The 16,504-nt window shown below is 39.5% G+C and overlaps 1 protein-coding gene across 2 annotated transcripts in view; it reads left to right on the top strand.

Moving 5' to 3' along the window:
* Positions 1-14,053, top strand: part of METAP1 (methionyl aminopeptidase 1) — a 66,133-nt gene extending 52,080 nt beyond the window's left edge. For both annotated transcript variants that reach the window (XM_032861197.1, XM_032861187.1), the window contains exons 9-11: positions 3,521-3,664; positions 7,543-7,608; positions 12,250-14,053. In XM_032861197.1, coding sequence (XP_032717088.1) covers positions 3,521-3,664; positions 7,543-7,608; positions 12,250-12,413 — 374 coding nt within the window. In that variant the 3' untranslated portion in view covers positions 12,414-14,053. The remainder of the gene's footprint in view (positions 1-3,520; positions 3,665-7,542; positions 7,609-12,249) is intronic.
* The last annotated feature ends 2,451 nt before the right edge of the window (positions 14,054-16,504 follow it).

Below are 16,504 nucleotides of genomic sequence, written 5' to 3'. Positions count from 1 at the left end.
GTGTCTGTGCTGGGCACCCGCTGGAGCTGCTCTGTGTTGATGGGCCTCACCTGGCTCTTTATTGCATTCCGTGTCCCTACCAGTTCTGCCTCTACCCTAGCTTGAGTTTCTTAGGATTTTAGCAGTGATGGATTTACAGGTGATTTGGGAGTCCCTTGATGAGCTGGACCAGGACCAGATGATTGCTTATCATCCTTTATCTCTTCTGTGATTTGTTAGCCTTTTCTTTGGCTGATAAATGCGGAGGAATGTATAGTTCTTGAGTGCAGTTTGTTTTCCTTGTTAATTCTTTTACAAGTATTATGTTCTCATAAAAAAACAAGATGCTAGATTATGAGAGAAAAATGAATGATCTTCCTTTATACTTACCTCTTTCCTTTTTATGTCTTTTTAAATCTACTTTTAACATTTAGGTTTTTTCCTACTTCTAACATTTAATCTTTTTCTCCCCTGTGTATTAACAGACAGACAGACCACATATACCTGTATGTATGTTTTGTTAAGTTAAATGGAGTTATAGTGTTGGTAGTAGTATGTAATTTAATATTTTCTCAATAGGATCTTTATGAGTTTTCCCAATTAGCGTATATATCTGCATGCATAAATCTACTCCCTTCTTTTAATGGCTATATATTATATTCCATAGTGTAAACATTTACAGCTATTCCCCTACTGGAATTTGGTGTTTTCTAGGTATCTTGCTACTATAGTGAATAATAACTTTTTGTGTGTGTGTGAATATATTTCTCTAGGCTTTTGCTCAGGCTTTCTTTTTCCATACAAACAGCTCATACAGATATTTTTTTGGTTGTTGTTTATACTTTCTTAGGAGGAGAGAGAAGGAATGGCTTGTTCGGAATACTAGCAGACTGTTACTAAAAGGACAGTTTGCATGCAAACAACATTTTCAGTTGAAACCCACAACATTTTAGCTGTATTGTTTAGTATATTATCTGTGCCACCCCTCACCCCCCTCCACCCCCTGCACAATAAACCTAATACATCATCAACAAAGTATTGGACATGACCAGGTTTTTTGACAAACACATAGTTATCTCTAATGACATAGATTTGTTATTGTTTTGAGTCTATTTTAACATGCATGGGAGATGATAAGATTTTTACTAATAAATTTGGAGAAATGAGAAATGAAAACGTGATATTCTCAGGTGTCCGTGTATGAGAGGGTATGAGATTTCTTTTTACTTATTATTCATTGTGGATTATTTAAAAACTAATATTCTTTAGTGTTTAGTTTCTCATTTGTGGAGGTTGGAGTTTAAAATAACTTTTAAGGTTTTTGCCAGATTATGTCTTCAATGTTTATGTCCTTTTTGCTTTTCTGTGAGTTGATTTAAGTAACCAGACAGTAAAAGTGTTGTTTTATGGGGTGCCTGGGTGGCTCAGTGGGTTAGGCCGCTGCCTTTGGCTCAGGTCATGATCTCAGGTTCCTGGGATCGAGTCCCGCATCAGGCTCTCTGCTCAGCAGGGAGCCTGCTTCCCCCTCTCTCTCTCTCTGCCTGCCTCTCTGTCTAGTTGTGATCTCTCTCTGTCAAATAAATAAATAAATAAATAAATCTATCTTTAAAAGTGTTGTTTTATGAAGACTCGGGAATGAAACTTGCCAAGAAGCTATCAGAAACTGAGGTCTTCATAACAGTAGCCAGGAAGGAATAAAAGTTGCCTGATCTCTGGAAAGTGCTATTAATACCATGTGTATCATTCTTGCCCCCAATTTTCTGTTAACTTGGCAGCTGAGTGTGGTGCAGCATAGTAGAGAGCTTCACTTGTGTTGACATTCTCCTTCTAGGATAGGGCTTCTCAGCCTCTCCGTTACTGGTATTTGGGGTCTGAGAGTTCTTTGTTGTGGGGCCTGTCCTGTGCATCATAGGATGCTTAGCCACGTTTCTGGTATTTACTCGCCAGACACCAGTTGCACGGCCGCTCCTACTTGTGACAGCCAGAAATGTCTCTGGATTTTAATGAGGTGCATCCTTGGCGTGAGAACTGCCTCGGGTTTGAGAACTAGGGAGGAATCTCTTCTCTTCTACTTGCTCATTATTTTTGAACAGGGATTTTCTTTGTTGTATATTGTGCAAAATGAGTTAAAATTTTGCTTTCCCTCCCCCACAACTGGGACTGATAGGAAGTCTCCGATGGGAATGCAAGCAAATCATTATGAAAGTCAGCATGGTTCCTCAAAATTATTAACATACTACCCTCCCCACCCCCCAAAAAAGAACATCTGGAACATAGAGTTAAGTGCAAGTATATATTAACTGAAATGATTACTAGAGCTATTTTCTCAGAGATTTGCTTGGCTGGAGGAGATACATTGTATCTGAACCTCAGCTTGCAAATCAGGCAGAGTAGGAGACTGTATGGAGTCTGAGGACCCCAAGAACCATGGCTAGGTTCCCCAGGAGTCTGACAGGGCCCAGCTCCTGGGGTCTCAGTGCTAGGGGAGCCAAAAGAGCAATGAGAACCACTTCGTTTGTTTTAATTTTGATTGAAACAGTGGTAAAAGTCATAAAAATTAAGCAGAGCAAGAATATGTAATAGGAAGTATCTTTCTTTTAAAAGATTATATTTGAGAGTGGGGAGGGGCAAAGGCAGAGGGAGAAGTAGGCTCCCCGCTGAGCAAGGAGGCTGATATGGGGCTCTATCCCAGCACCCTGGGATCATGGCCTGAACCAGAGGCAGAGACTTCACTGATTGAGCCACACAGGCGCCCAAGAAGTATCTTTCTATACCATACCTGTCGGACTGTGTTCAGAGTTCAGAGGCAGCTCTGAATAATTTTAGGGTCACTTTTATGGGGATAAAGAAGCCCAGGGGAAGTAATTCTTTGAGAAATTGATCAGACTGAAACTGAGGACAAGTCAAGTTACTTTCTGGACATTCCTTTTTCTCCCAGTGCTCTCTCCTTTCTTACCTCTTCTGCTTACTTTAAAAGACTAGCACACTTGGGGCACCTGGGTGGCTCAGTCAGTTAAACATCCAACTCTCGAATTCATCCTGGGTCATGATCTCAGGGTCATGGGATCAAGACCTGTGTTGGGCTCTCTGCACTGGGTATGGAGCCTGCTTTAAGATTCTCTCTCTCCTGTGCCACCTCCTCTGCTGCACCCCCATCTCTCTCTCTCAAAAGAGCAGCACACTTGACCTTAGAGAAGGAGAGGAAGACATGCATGTTTTCCCCTCTTTTGTTTATTAAGAAAACAAAAGGTATGTCTCCCCAAGCCCTTCGTACTGCACCTATATGTCCTTTTCTACACTGAAGGATGGAGTACAGACAGGTGCTACTGGTTTGAATCTCAACTTCACCATTTACTGGTGGTACAGAATCTCTGTCCCTTGGTTTCCTCATCTGAAAGTTTTGTACATAATTTGTTTATGTGGAGGCGTATAATGGAGGCATGTAAAGCATTTAGAAAGGTTGCTGGTGCATAGATAGTAGTTGCTCAGTAAATATTAGTTGTTATTACTCTTCGTCATGACTCTTCTTTTTTCCTTTCAGTGAAACCTGGTGTTCGATACAGAGAATTGGGAAACATTATTCAGAAGCATGCCCAAGCAAATGGATTTTCAGTAGTTCGAAGCTATTGTGGGCATGGAATCCACAAGCTTTTTCATACAGCCCCCAATGTACCCCATTATGCCAGTAAGTACTCTCCAAACACTTGGTCTTTGTTAGCCATTTATTCAACTCATATTTATTTAGACATTCAACAGGACCTACGATTTTGTACTGACTTACCTATAAGCTGTTAGACATGGACCGCCAAAATGTATACTTGCTCATACCTAGCACACATTTGTATCTTGCTTAAGTAACAGTCCAGTGTGTGTTTGCTGACTGTTGAGGGTGGTGGCAGGGCAGTTACTCTGTGATCCAGTTCCTCTTATCTTCTATCTGTCACTTCAGGTTACTCTTCTAATCTGTAGATACTGGGAAGGACGGGAAGTATGTTTGGAAGAAGGGGTATGTTTGGAAGGTTTTGATGAACCAGTCTGGAATTGGCATAAATCTCTTACATTGACTTCTCATTGGCAGGAATGCAGTCACAAGGCTGTGCTAACTGCAGAGGAGGCTGAGAAATGGAATCTAGTTGAGTACTCAGAAGAAAAGTAAACTAGTTTTGGTGAACAGCTAATAGCCTCTGCCATGGGTCTAGCTATCATTATTCTGATTCCTTAAATGAAACTGGTTTGGTTTGGTTTGATTTCGTACTGTACGTCAGATACTACTATTTGTTGGTATAAATTCAGGGGAATAAACAGAGTACTTTTCCTCAAGTTGAGTGGTGTTGGATAGACTATCAAAGGAAGTGTGGGACAGTTGATGTCTTCCAGAAACCTTTTCTCTTGGAGAGCCAGGGTATGCAGGAATAAGTCTGCTATTTAGTGCTAAAAAGGAAAACGGTCTACACTATGTGACCTGAGAAAAAATTTTATTTTTTATATATATTTTTTTTGAGAAGGAATTTTAATATGTATGTATGAGTCGTTGCTATCTAGACACTTGCACACAGCTTCTTGTGCTTCAGTTTTCTCGTCTTGAACAATAAATGGCACCTCCCTGAGAAGGGTTCGTAGGAGTGAGACAGAGAATATGTGGGGAGCACTTAATGTTAACTTTCAGAATGATCATGATGAGGATGATGATATACATTATTTCATTTGATCTAACCATTCTGAATAATTTCTTAGCCTTATTTATTTATTTATAAAGTTCCACTGGGTGTGGAGCCTACCATGGGCTTAAACTCATGACCCTGAAATCAAGACCTGAGCTGAGATCAAGAGTCAGATGCTTAACCGACTGAGCCACCCAGGCGCACCATTAACCCTATTTTAAAGAGCAGACTGTGAAGGAAGAGAGAAAGAAAGAAAGAAGGAGAGAAAGAAAGATTGATTATTTGCTTAGAGAAGTAACTTTATTCAGGTTCACACAGACTAGTAAATAAATTATAGGGCTAGGATTGGTACCTGGGTTCTGTCTTTCTAGAGGCAGTCTTTATTTCTGTACTTTGTGCTGCCTGGTGAGGACTGAAGTAGTTGGAGGCAGGTCCTGTGAGAGAAATACGGAACCATTGAAATTTTGGTTCAGTGGAGAAGATGAGGAAGAACATTCCAGGTATAGGGTATCATGAGCAGATGCTTGAGGTTGAGACTGAATAGAGACAAGATAAGTTGGGGCTGAGTATTTTGTGTTAAAAGCTAGCAGTAGGCAGTTCCAGACCGAAGATAATTGACTTCATTTGCAGGGATTTGCAAAAACATTTTTGAGCAGAATGACAAGGTGAAGTGCTATTTCAGGAGGACAGGTTTGGCAGTGGTATCTAGAACGTATTGCAGGTGTGAGCGACTCAGGCTAGCCAGCCCGATGCACAGTTGCTGCAGTTGAGATGTGAAGCTGGAAAATCCTAGGTGTCAGTCGTTGCGAAGAAAAGGGAAATGAGTGAGAAGCCTCTCAGCGGGAGAAGCTGGGGAAGTAGTTTAGAGCACAGCATTTGATATATATCAACAAACATTTACTAGCAGACCACAGAGTTCTTATTTAAGCTGTGAATTGTGCTTGAAATAAAAACTAGCAACAGAAAATAAGTTACTAACTTAATTCCTTCCTGGGAGGCCCTGTAGTGGTCCAATGTGCATTCCATTAACAAAATGGAGGTAGCTGGTGTGATTACAGTGATACAGGCGTATGTTTGTATATGTATGTGTAAAAAGAGTGTGTGCAGGGGAGGGGGTGGAAAAAGTCCCTTTACTTACTGAATTGACAAACTCAGGTTTAGATATGGATTATATAAAGAGAGACTGAAGAAGATAGAATTTATGGGAGAAGGGGATATGGGTCAGTGATGATTGTGTCCATAAAGCACATAAAACCATTTAATTAGTAAAAAATGATTCTGGAAAAAGAAGCAAGGACCAGACATGTACTTGTTTCGTAAATTTGAAACATTTATGAAAACTCCAGTGTAAATTGGGTTTGTGTAAATTGGGTTTATTTAAATTAGAATAGGTTGTGATCACTTTAGGGAAGTGTAAAAGAAAACTGTCTTTGTAAAGAGGAGACCTTTTGAAATGTAAATGATCCCTGCTTTGGCTTGTCGGTCCATATTCCTAACCGACTGAAGGTGAAACCAGGAAATTTTGTGTAACTTCCTTCTCTATGTAAGAGAAGTCCTTGTTAGTTTAGAGTGATGTCCTTTAAGTCATCATGGTTGGGAAGTGATGATGATAATACCCTATATTTAGAATGTATTTTACAGTAATTCTTTGAGGTAGATGGTAGACCAAGTACAGCTTTTAAAAAAGTACTTAGTATAGTATCTGCAGTACTATCGTCAATCAGATAAGGTACATTTGCTGAATGAGGTATGTTGAGAAACTGAAACCATGAGTCAAGTTGAGTGGGAGTTGTAACTTTTCTAGAATAATGAGTCAGTGGCAGAAACAGGAGTGGAACTAGATTTCTCTGTATCAGCACTGTCTGCTCATAATGTCTTATTAGGCACATATGTAATTTAAAACTTTCTTGCGGTCATATTAAAAAAGTAAAAAGAAATAGGTGAAACTAATTTAATGGTCTGTTTTATTTAATACATTGCATTCACAGTGGAAGTATTTCAACATTGGGTCAATGTAAAAATGATCGAGATTTGTTACATACTTTGTCTTTGAGATTGACTCATTTTTTTATACTCTGAGCCGATACCATTCTGACTGGCCTCTTTGCAAACACTCCTTGGTTTAGTGCACTGGCTGCAGTGGGACAGCTCAGCCCCAGAGGCCTTTATCCTTTTCCTTTCTGTGACACCACACAGACACTCTTGACATTAAAAAAATATACATATATCTCCAGGGATTATGACCAGTTCTTTATATGTAGTAAGTTGCAGTCACTGGGAAAGAAGGTTCATGGGATTAGAAATAGAAAGTCAAAATTACGTTTTGCCTCTCAGATTTTATGACCATTTACAAACTCCTGATTTTAAAATCTGCAGTAAGTGTATTTTGGCAATACCTAAGATAGTGGGGAGCAGCATGGTAGCTCTGCACAAGGAAGATGTGCAGGTAAAAACGTGTGGGTGAGATGAGACCATACCCAGGAAGAATGGTGTTTAGTAGATGCAATCTCCAGATTGCATCTCCAGAAGTGTCCTTTCCTGAAGTCCCCGTGGTGAGAGCAGCCTGAAAGCCAGTGCCTTTGCCATCTCGTGGTCAGGCAGAGCAAGTGCAGCCTCTTGTTCGCTGATGTTCACATCCGTTCTTGTTTTTGAATTTGAACTTTAACCTGGTTCTCCATTTTTGTCTGACATTGTCTCCAAAGATCTGTCCCTATTATTACCTTTTAGCCTTTTTTGGAGGATGGCAGGTCTGGATACTGGAATTCATAGTTGTGTTTCTCATGATGGTCCTGAAAAATACTCTCATGTTCACGCACAATGTGTACTCTTACCAATGAGCTGTTCAGGAGCACACTGTTGAGTTTTTGCTATGTTTTGAGAATTTTATTTTCTTTAATTTCAGAAAATAAAGCAGTTGGAGTGATGAAAGCGGGCCACGTATTTACAATTGAGCCAATGATTTGTGAAGGTGAGAAAAAGGGTTGCTGTAATGTCTTTTAATTGTATTTTTATTTACTTTTAGTTATTCATGATCAGATTAGTAGTCTGCTCTGTTTATTTTCTTTTTGGTTTATTTCCACTTCTGTCCCATCTCAAGCTCAATTCAATATCATGTAGAGAACTGAGACTTGTAAGGGTTGTCAAGAAAGCAATCCTTTCTGCCTGCTAATTCTGCTCTCAGTAGATGCTCAAGTACTTGAATCCCAGTCCCTTTTAATGAAAGACTCTATCAAGGGGGGTGTTGTTGACAGTCCTGAGTCTCCACCGTGCGGAGCTTGCTTGGTGAGGGTCCAGGTGGAGGAACGAAGAAGTAGAGCCATTCACTTTGAGACAGACACAGGTATATGTTTAATTCTCCACAACGTGTGAGGTAGGTGCTGTCCCCATTATGTAGAAGAGCAGACTGATCCTTGTTTAAAGTCACGAGCTAGTTCTATGACAGAGTTTGTCTGACACTAACCTCAGGAGCTGTTCTGCCCCTTCAGGTTCTGTGCTCAGGCCGTCTGAGGAAAGCACAGCTCAGACAAGCTTAGTGCTGGCAGATAGGTGCCCTCACTGTCACTGGTCCCCATGGCAGGCTTGTGGTCATGATGAAGATCCAGTGGCATGATTAGGACTTCTCACCCAGAGGCTCATGTGTTCCCTTCATCTTTCTTCTCAGCCAGTTCTCTGCTGGATTAGGGGTTGCAGTGAGGCAGTGGTAGTGGGGCCCGTGTGTCCTGGGGCCTCACTGAAGGATACCTCCTTTCTGGATCCTTCCAGTCTTTTTTATAACCTGATCTTGGGAGTGACATCCCATTATTTCTGCCAGATTGCAGTCACTTAGGAGTGAGTCACTGAATCCAGCTCACAGACTGGTTTATAACATGGTACTTTGCTGCCTTTTCTGTAAAGTGGAAATGACATTCTTGAACCTGTCAACTCCCCAGGGCTGCTCTAAGAATTGAGACGATTTATGGTAGCACAAAATACCTTGTGTATCTTAGAGAGCTATACAGATGTAAGGTATTGTTTTTGTCATCCTCATGGAATAACAATGAAGTTCTGATCACATGGAACCAATTGCAAGGGCAGTAAGTATGTTAGACAAAGGCAAGGAGCTCAGAGGAAAGTGTTTTGGTCATACACCTGTTTTCGTTAACTGGCACCTAGTTGGTGAGACATAATGTGGTATTTCCAGGTATGAGCAAATAACTTTCCAAGGAGCCTGGTCAGATAGTCATCAAATTATAATGCATATACTTCAGTGTAGCTCAGTGAGGTTAAATCCTACCTCTGGAGTGGAAAGTTTCAAATCCAAAGAGGAATTTGTATTTTCTCAGGATAATATCCAGGCATGTTTTACTTGACATTAGTGTAAAGAACCTGTTTTAAGCAAATCACAATAAAGTCAGAGGAGTATTGTATCTTAAATCAGAAGGTGAAAACGTTACTCATTACATCAGAAAATACCCAGTCACTTGTCTTTAGATGTTTGACAAAGCATGAGTTAACTTTCTTCAAGCTGCCTCATATTTTTTCTTTTTAGGCTGGGATTTAATATTGTAAAAGTAGGTTACTTCACTGCAGAGTTTATGTTCTGGGATTTTACTGAGTCAGTGAGACCTAATCTTTGATAAAGATTACTCAGAATGAGGGTTGTATTGATTTTTTGACCTCTAATTTGGAGACAAAGTAAGTCTCTGTAAACACAGTTTCATAGCAATATCCAGAATTGTAGAACTTTCTCATTTTACTTCCACCTCTCTCCCCCACTCTCCTTTTCTCTCTCTCTCCCCCTCCCCGTGCGCCCCCCCCATTCTTTCATTGTCTTAGGGCTGTTTTCACTGTCCCTTAGTATCCTTTCTCTAGTCTTAGCCCCTCCCTAACCTCTTTCGCCTCACTGTAATTTCTTAACTTCCCTCACCAAGCTCTTAGCCCTGTCTTCTGCTTAACAGGAGTGTGTGGTCCACAGAAATTACACAGTATAATCTGTTCTCACCATCTGTGTGCCTGCCATTTAAAAATAATATCAGGAATCAAGTGCTATAATAGAAGTATAAAAAGATTATATTCTTCACAGTATGCATTGGCTGTAGTTTAGTCAGATGCCAAAGTTAAACCAGAAAAGAGCTAAGTTCATTAATTCAATTTTTAACTCATAGTTCTATAGTGAGTGGTATCAATATATTTTCTGAAATGAAACCCAGTGCCTTTATTTTGGAAATACCATCTTGATTTGATATTTGGGAGGTATAAAGAACCTGAAATTATAACATATCCAAGGAAATTTAAAATGTCATCATTACTTCATTGGACTAAGGACCAAAATCAAGTTGGAAGGACTAAAACAGTTGAAGTATAAATAGGAATCTTCGTTATTATTACTGAAGTCTAGTTGACGTGAAGTCTGTTAACGGTAGTTTCAGGCATCCAGTAAACATACTGATTGGACAGTACTGTATCAGTGCCCATCATGGTAAGTAAGTATAGTCACCATCTATCACCATATAGCATTACAATATTATTGACTGTATTTCTCATGCGGTACTTTTCATCTCTGTGATTTGCTTATTTTATAACTGGAAGCTTGTACCCCTTAATTCCCATTATCTATTTCCTGCCCCCCCCTTTCTCCCACCACATACCGACCCTCTGGCAACACCAGTTTGTTCTTTGTATTTAAGAATCTGTTTGTTTGAAAATTCGTTTGTTTTGTTTTTTAGGTTTCACATATAAGTGAAATCATAGGGTTTTTTTCCTTTGTCTGACTTATTTCACATAGCATAATACCCTCTAGGTCTACCCATGTTGCAGCAAATGGCACAATCTCATCCTTTTTTATGGCTGTGCAGTATTCAATCGTGTATGTATACCTTATCTTCTCCATTCATCTATCAGCAGACGCTTGAATTGCTTCCATATCTTGGGTATTGTAAATAATGCTACAATAAATGTAAGGGTGTATGTATCTTTTCGAATTACTGTTTTTGTTTCTTTAGGTAAATACCTAGTAGTAAAATTACTGGATCGTATGTAATTCTAAATTTTTTTTTTCAAGATTTTATTTATTTGATAGACAGAGATCACAAGTAGGCAGAGAGGCAGGCAGAGAGAGAGAGAGGAGGAAGCAGGCTTCCCTCTGAGCAGAGAGCCCGATGTGGAGCTCGATCCCAGGACCCTGAGATCATGACCTGAGCTGAAGGCAGAGGCTTAACCCACTGAGCCACCCAGGCGCCCCGTAATTCTAAATTTTTGAGGAAACTCTACACAAGTTTTCACAGAGGCTGCATCAGTTTGCATTCCTACCAACAGTCCATAAGATTCCCTTTTCTCTGTTTCCTCACCAGCACATGTTATTACCTTCTTGATTTTAGCAATTCTGACATGTGTGAGGTGTTATCTCATTGTGGTTTTGATTTACATTTCCCTGATGCCAAGTGATGAGAGGGAGGGAGAACACGAGAGTGGGGGAGCTTCAGAGGGAGAAACAGATTCTCCACTGAGCAGGGAGCCTGATGCGCGGGCTTGATCTGGGGACTCCAGAATCATGACCTAAGCCGAAGGCAGATGCTCAACTGACTGAGTCACCCAGGTGCCCTTCTTCTGCCCATTTTTAATTGGATTATTTGTGTGGGGTTTTTGTTGTTTTAGTGTATAAATTCTTTTCTTTCTTTCTTTCTTTCTTTCTTTCTTTCTTTCTTTCTTTCTTTCTTTCTTTTTTTTTTTTTAAGATTTTATTTATTTATTCAACAGAGAGAGAGGGAACACAAGCAGGGGGAGTGGAAGAGGGAGAAGCGGGCTTCCTGCCAAGCAGGGATCCCAGTGTGAGGCTTGATCCCAGGACTCTGGGATCATGACTTGAGGCAAAAGGAGGCGCTGAACGACTGATCCACCCAGGCAACCCTGGTGTATAAAATCTTTATGTATTTTGGATATTAACCCCTTATTGGATATATCATTTGTGGATACCTTGTCCCATTCAGTAGGTTGCTTTTCTGTTTTGTGGATGTTGTTGTTCGCTGTGCAAAAGCTTTTTATTTTGGTGTAGCCCCAATAGTTTTTTTTTTTTTTTTTTTTTTTTTTTAGATTTCTCTGTTTATTTGAGGGGGATGCAAGGAGAGGAGCAGAGGGAGAAAGAATCTCAAGCAGACTCCATGCTCAGCACAGAGCCCAAGCCAGGACCCAGTCTCATGAAGCTGAGATCATGACCTGAGCCAAAACCAAGAGTTGACACTTATCCCACTGAGCCACCTGGGGACCCCCTGTAGTTTATTTTTGCTTTTGTTTCCCTCATCTGAGGATACAATTCATAAATATGTTGATGAGGCTGATGTCTAAGAGATTACTGCCTATGTTTTCTTGAAGAAGTTTCATGGTTTCAGGTCTCACATTCAAGTCTTTTATTCATTTTGAGTTTATTTTTGTGTGTGGTGTTAAGAACACGGTCCAGTTTCATTCTTTTGCATGTAGCTGTCCACCATTTGTAAGTAGGTGTCCTATAGTGAATTTTCTAATTGTTTCTGTGATATCTCAGCATATGGGAGTACATGCAAATACACTTACCTCAAGAGTTTGTTGAGAAAACTGAGTGATAGAATTAAGAAACTGTTTTGTTTGTGTGTTTAAGGTGGATGGCAGGATGAAACCTGGCCAGATGGCTGGACCGCGGTGACAAGAGACGGGAAGCGGTCTGCTCAGTTCGAGCACACCCTGCTGGTCACAGACACGGGTTGTGAAATCCTGACGCGGCGACTCGACAGCACGCGGCCTCACTTCATGTCCCAGTTTTAATTCCTCCTGAGATGGCGCATCTCGATAATACCTTCTGGCTGTACTATGCATTTTATAGAGAGTACAGAATGGAAGGGGAAAATTTTTATTACTTGTTTTGTTTTGACTATAGATAAGGAAGGACTCCACCTTTGGATGAGTGTCCTCCAGAACTTGTCTCGGGTCTGGAAAAGCTGAGAAGAATAAAGGAGACATTCTCAACTCTTTTCAGTGCTCCCCTGTCCCTCCAGAAATCTCTGCACCCCCGTTTTCTCACTTGGCCTTTGAGCACTTTTTACTTAAACCTGCTTCTAGTTGCTTTTATCACTGCCACAACTGGGCCAGCAAGAGCCAGCTGTTCTCCAGGTGAATGTGGAAGATGAGAATCCTTGAAACTTTAGCAACATATGTTGTTCCAGATTTTTTTTTATTCTATATGTATGGAAATATATATGTATACGTTTTAAATTCCATGTATGTAATTACCGAACACTATATGACCTGGGTTTGTGTTGATTCTGCTCTGACAGGGTTATATGCTGTCATAAGTGGACCCATAGTTTGCAGTGATTCATTTCCCAGTTGGGAATTGGCCTCCCTCCTTCCCCATGCTGATTATTTACCCTTGTAATTGTGTGTAAGGAAGCACTCAGTCATTGAGACTCTCTCCAATGTGGACTCTGTCAGTGAGTGGACGTGGCAAAATTCACTTTGGAAAAGGGTTGTCAGCTTTTTAAAAATCTAGTTTATGGCAAAAATAGCCATGCTTCAAATGGTAACCGACTGTTGCAGAGCATGAGAATTTTGTAAATGTTGCTATTTCAGACCTCTGTTTGGTCGAAATGGGAGGGAGAAAGCTCCCTTTCTTCCCCTCTGTTTTATTTCAAGGGCACACCTTGGAGATATTCAGAGAAGGGTGAAGGTTGCACTGTGGAGGTTGATGGGAAGAGACAGTTCTGAAATCTCTTTAGCAGCAAGCAGAGTTAAGTCTGGTGGACTGTTAGCTTCTGACATTTAGCAAACCTGGTACTGATGAAAAAGGAACTTCTTCCGAGACTGGACTGTTTCCTTGCGGTAGCGGTGCAGCTGTCCTTGGTGTGTTGAAAACACACTTTACCTTTACGTAGTTGGGAACCTCCTTAGAAATGACCTCAGCTGCCCAATATCTGTGTTCCTTTCAGTAGTTCAGTCCAAATGGGAGTGTATCCAGTGAACACATATCAGGTCGAAGTTACTGTCATTGGAGCGTACTTGATTACTGGGTATCTGGTAACTTTCTTTAAGATAATTTGATACCACTGACATGTTAATACGAGAACATCTTTCCCAGAGTGCCTCAGACCTTTATTGCTTTAAAAGAATTATGATAATGTTTTCATTACTTTTATTATTTTAATGATTTAGTGAAGTGACTGAATCTGGTATAGACTTTGGGGGTATGTGTGTGAAGTTTTTTATCAAACTGTAATATTTGTGAATGGAATGCCTTGCAATATGAATGTTAATATAATGTGTAAAGGGAGATTAAAAGTTTGAGTGATTATCCTGCTGTGTAGTCATTAACTTTGCTGCATTTGTTGGGGATTTCAGAGGGCAGTGGTGGGAATAGGGTGGGTGATTTCATAATCTCAAATAAACTCCATGACCATTTGAGTAAAAAAGATTCCAGTACTGTGTTTGTTTCAGCAGAGTCTATCAGCAGCATTTGAGATGCAACCATATTTTTGAGAGCTAATTTTAAGATCGAGTGCTGAAAATTTAGGGGAGCATCTTATGTACTGATTGTGGAATTAACAGTAAGGGCTTCTTTAATGTCTGTCCTTAGAAAATAAGCTCAAGGGGAAAAAGTCTTGTTGGGATAGTTTTGGAAAAGATAAACCAACACATTGGTGATGATGCTTTTTTCGGTTTGGGAGATTTCAAAACAATATGGACTCTAGTCTAAATGTAAATATCTAATATCAGATGTTTCTTAGATTTAGATGAAAACATCAAGTTATATCATTCTGCCAACTTTTCACCAAAATAAGTCAGTAAATTTAAGTTTCCATTTTTTGGTGTTAACTTTTAAAATAATAAATACATTTTTTCCTGCTATTCCTTCATCTTCCTTGGGATTATAATTTAGAAGCAGGGAAACATGTTTGCCTTTTATCTTCATTTTATGTCTTTTGCTGATAAAATGGATTAAGGTACATTAGAACCCACACACTGACACTTCTATACCATTTGCCACAGGTCAAAATTAATAGGAAGAGGGTTAGGAATTGTTTGCTATCTTAGCTTGATTCATTTGACCTGTAACCACATTTGGCTTTTCTTTCTGTTAGGTGAGAATAGAAGGGCTGGTGCTTCACTTGGCTAAGGTCCCCCAAATCACCCTCCTGGTATCTGCTGTTAACTTCTTAAAAATATATTTTTTTTACGTCCAGCCTTTTATTTTGAAAATTTTCAGATTTACATAAAAGTTAAATGTATAGTACAACGAAATAATCCTAAATCCTTTTCCTGTGTTCAGTGCCCATTACTTGGCTGCATCTCTCTCTTGAGGTACTTCCTTTTGAAAGAAGTTGTTCCATACTTCTCTCATTACTATTGCAGCCCGTCTGTTAGAAGGTAAGCACATTTCCTGTCTGATCATAATACAATTACGGCACCCAAGGAATTTAACATTGATACAGAATTCTCTTAGAGTACACATTCAAACATGAGTCTCAATTTTTTGCTAGTGTTCTTTAAAGCTTTTGTTCTTCTGTGAAAATCCAGGATCCAAACCCATGGCATTTGGTTGTCCCATATCTGTAGTCTTCTTTATTCTAGAACAAGCCTAACTTTTTGGTGTTTTATGGAATTGACACTTAAGCAAGCCAGTTAGCTTGTAGAATTATGTATTTCTCTGTTTCTCATGAGTAGGTTCACTATAAGTATTTTGGCAGAAGAGTGAGCTGATGATATGCAGCATGTCTTTTTCATGGTATCACATGAGGAGACACAATGTTATTGTCACATTGCCAACATAAGTTCGGTCATTTGCCTTGTCAGATCTTTCCATTTTAAGGATATCTTTTCTTAAGCAAATAATCTGGGAGGAGATATTTGGGAGATCATTTTGGTATCCTGTTCACTCCATGGTTTTAACATTCATTGATAATCCTTGCTGGGGTACATTATTTTATTACACTGGGGACTGCAAGTTGAGATTTTCTAAGTCTAGCATTCCATCTACATTATTAGCTGTCACTCTTTTACAAGGAAGCATTTTTTTTTACCCTCCTACCCATTGCTTTTGAGTATCCATATGAGATCATCAATTCATAAAAATTCTGTAAACATCAATTCTTATAAATCAATTACTGTAATTGATCCAAATTTGGCCAGCAGAAGCAACTTTCAGCTTATTCATGTGTCATTTTGACCTATGCCTACCAGTCGTTTCACACTTTCTTGCTTTTTTCCATAACAAGATGTACGTTTATCATACAGTTTTCCTTTCCCTCAATAGGACAGGCTGTTTCTCCAAGGAGCCCTACTTCCTTTTCATGGGAACTGCTATTTGGAAATCAAGATCTGGGTACTACTGGTTGTCATTGTTTCCAGTCACTTTCAGGGAACTGAACAAGGAAATGCATTTAAAAAAAAAAAAAAAATCATGAGTTCATTCTGATACTTTTAAATCTACCACTAATCTTCCTCACCTTTCCCTGTTTCATATTTGTGTCTGCTTTATCCCATGGTGGGAACTTTGGTTCTCAATAACATTAATATTTACTTATTTGCTTGAGTCTATAAGACATGTAAAATTTAGAATTACTCTATCAGAATCACTACCAACAATGAACCTAAGTACAAAATTTGTGATTTTTACTAACTTGGAACATGACTCACTGTGAGAGTACAGAGTATTGGTTTAAAAATTACATGAAGTAATTTTGTTCCTACTATATTCAAAATTTCCTAAACTGAGCTACTTTTTAAAAAAAAAATGTTTTTAATTAACATATAATGTATTACTTGTTCCAGAGGTAGAGGTATGTGAATCATCAGTCTTACACAATTCACAGCACTCACTATAGCACATACTCTCCCCAATGTCCATGACCCAGCCATCCCAT

Source organism: Lontra canadensis, unplaced genomic scaffold (assembly GCF_010015895.1).
Source record: "Lontra canadensis isolate GAN:19392208 unplaced genomic scaffold, GSC_riverotter_1.0 scaffold1, whole genome shotgun sequence".
Taxonomy (NCBI): domain Eukaryota; kingdom Metazoa; phylum Chordata; class Mammalia; order Carnivora; family Mustelidae; genus Lontra; species Lontra canadensis.
The sequence above is the reverse complement of the archived record's forward strand: the minus strand, read 5'-3'. Positions and strand labels throughout refer to the sequence as shown.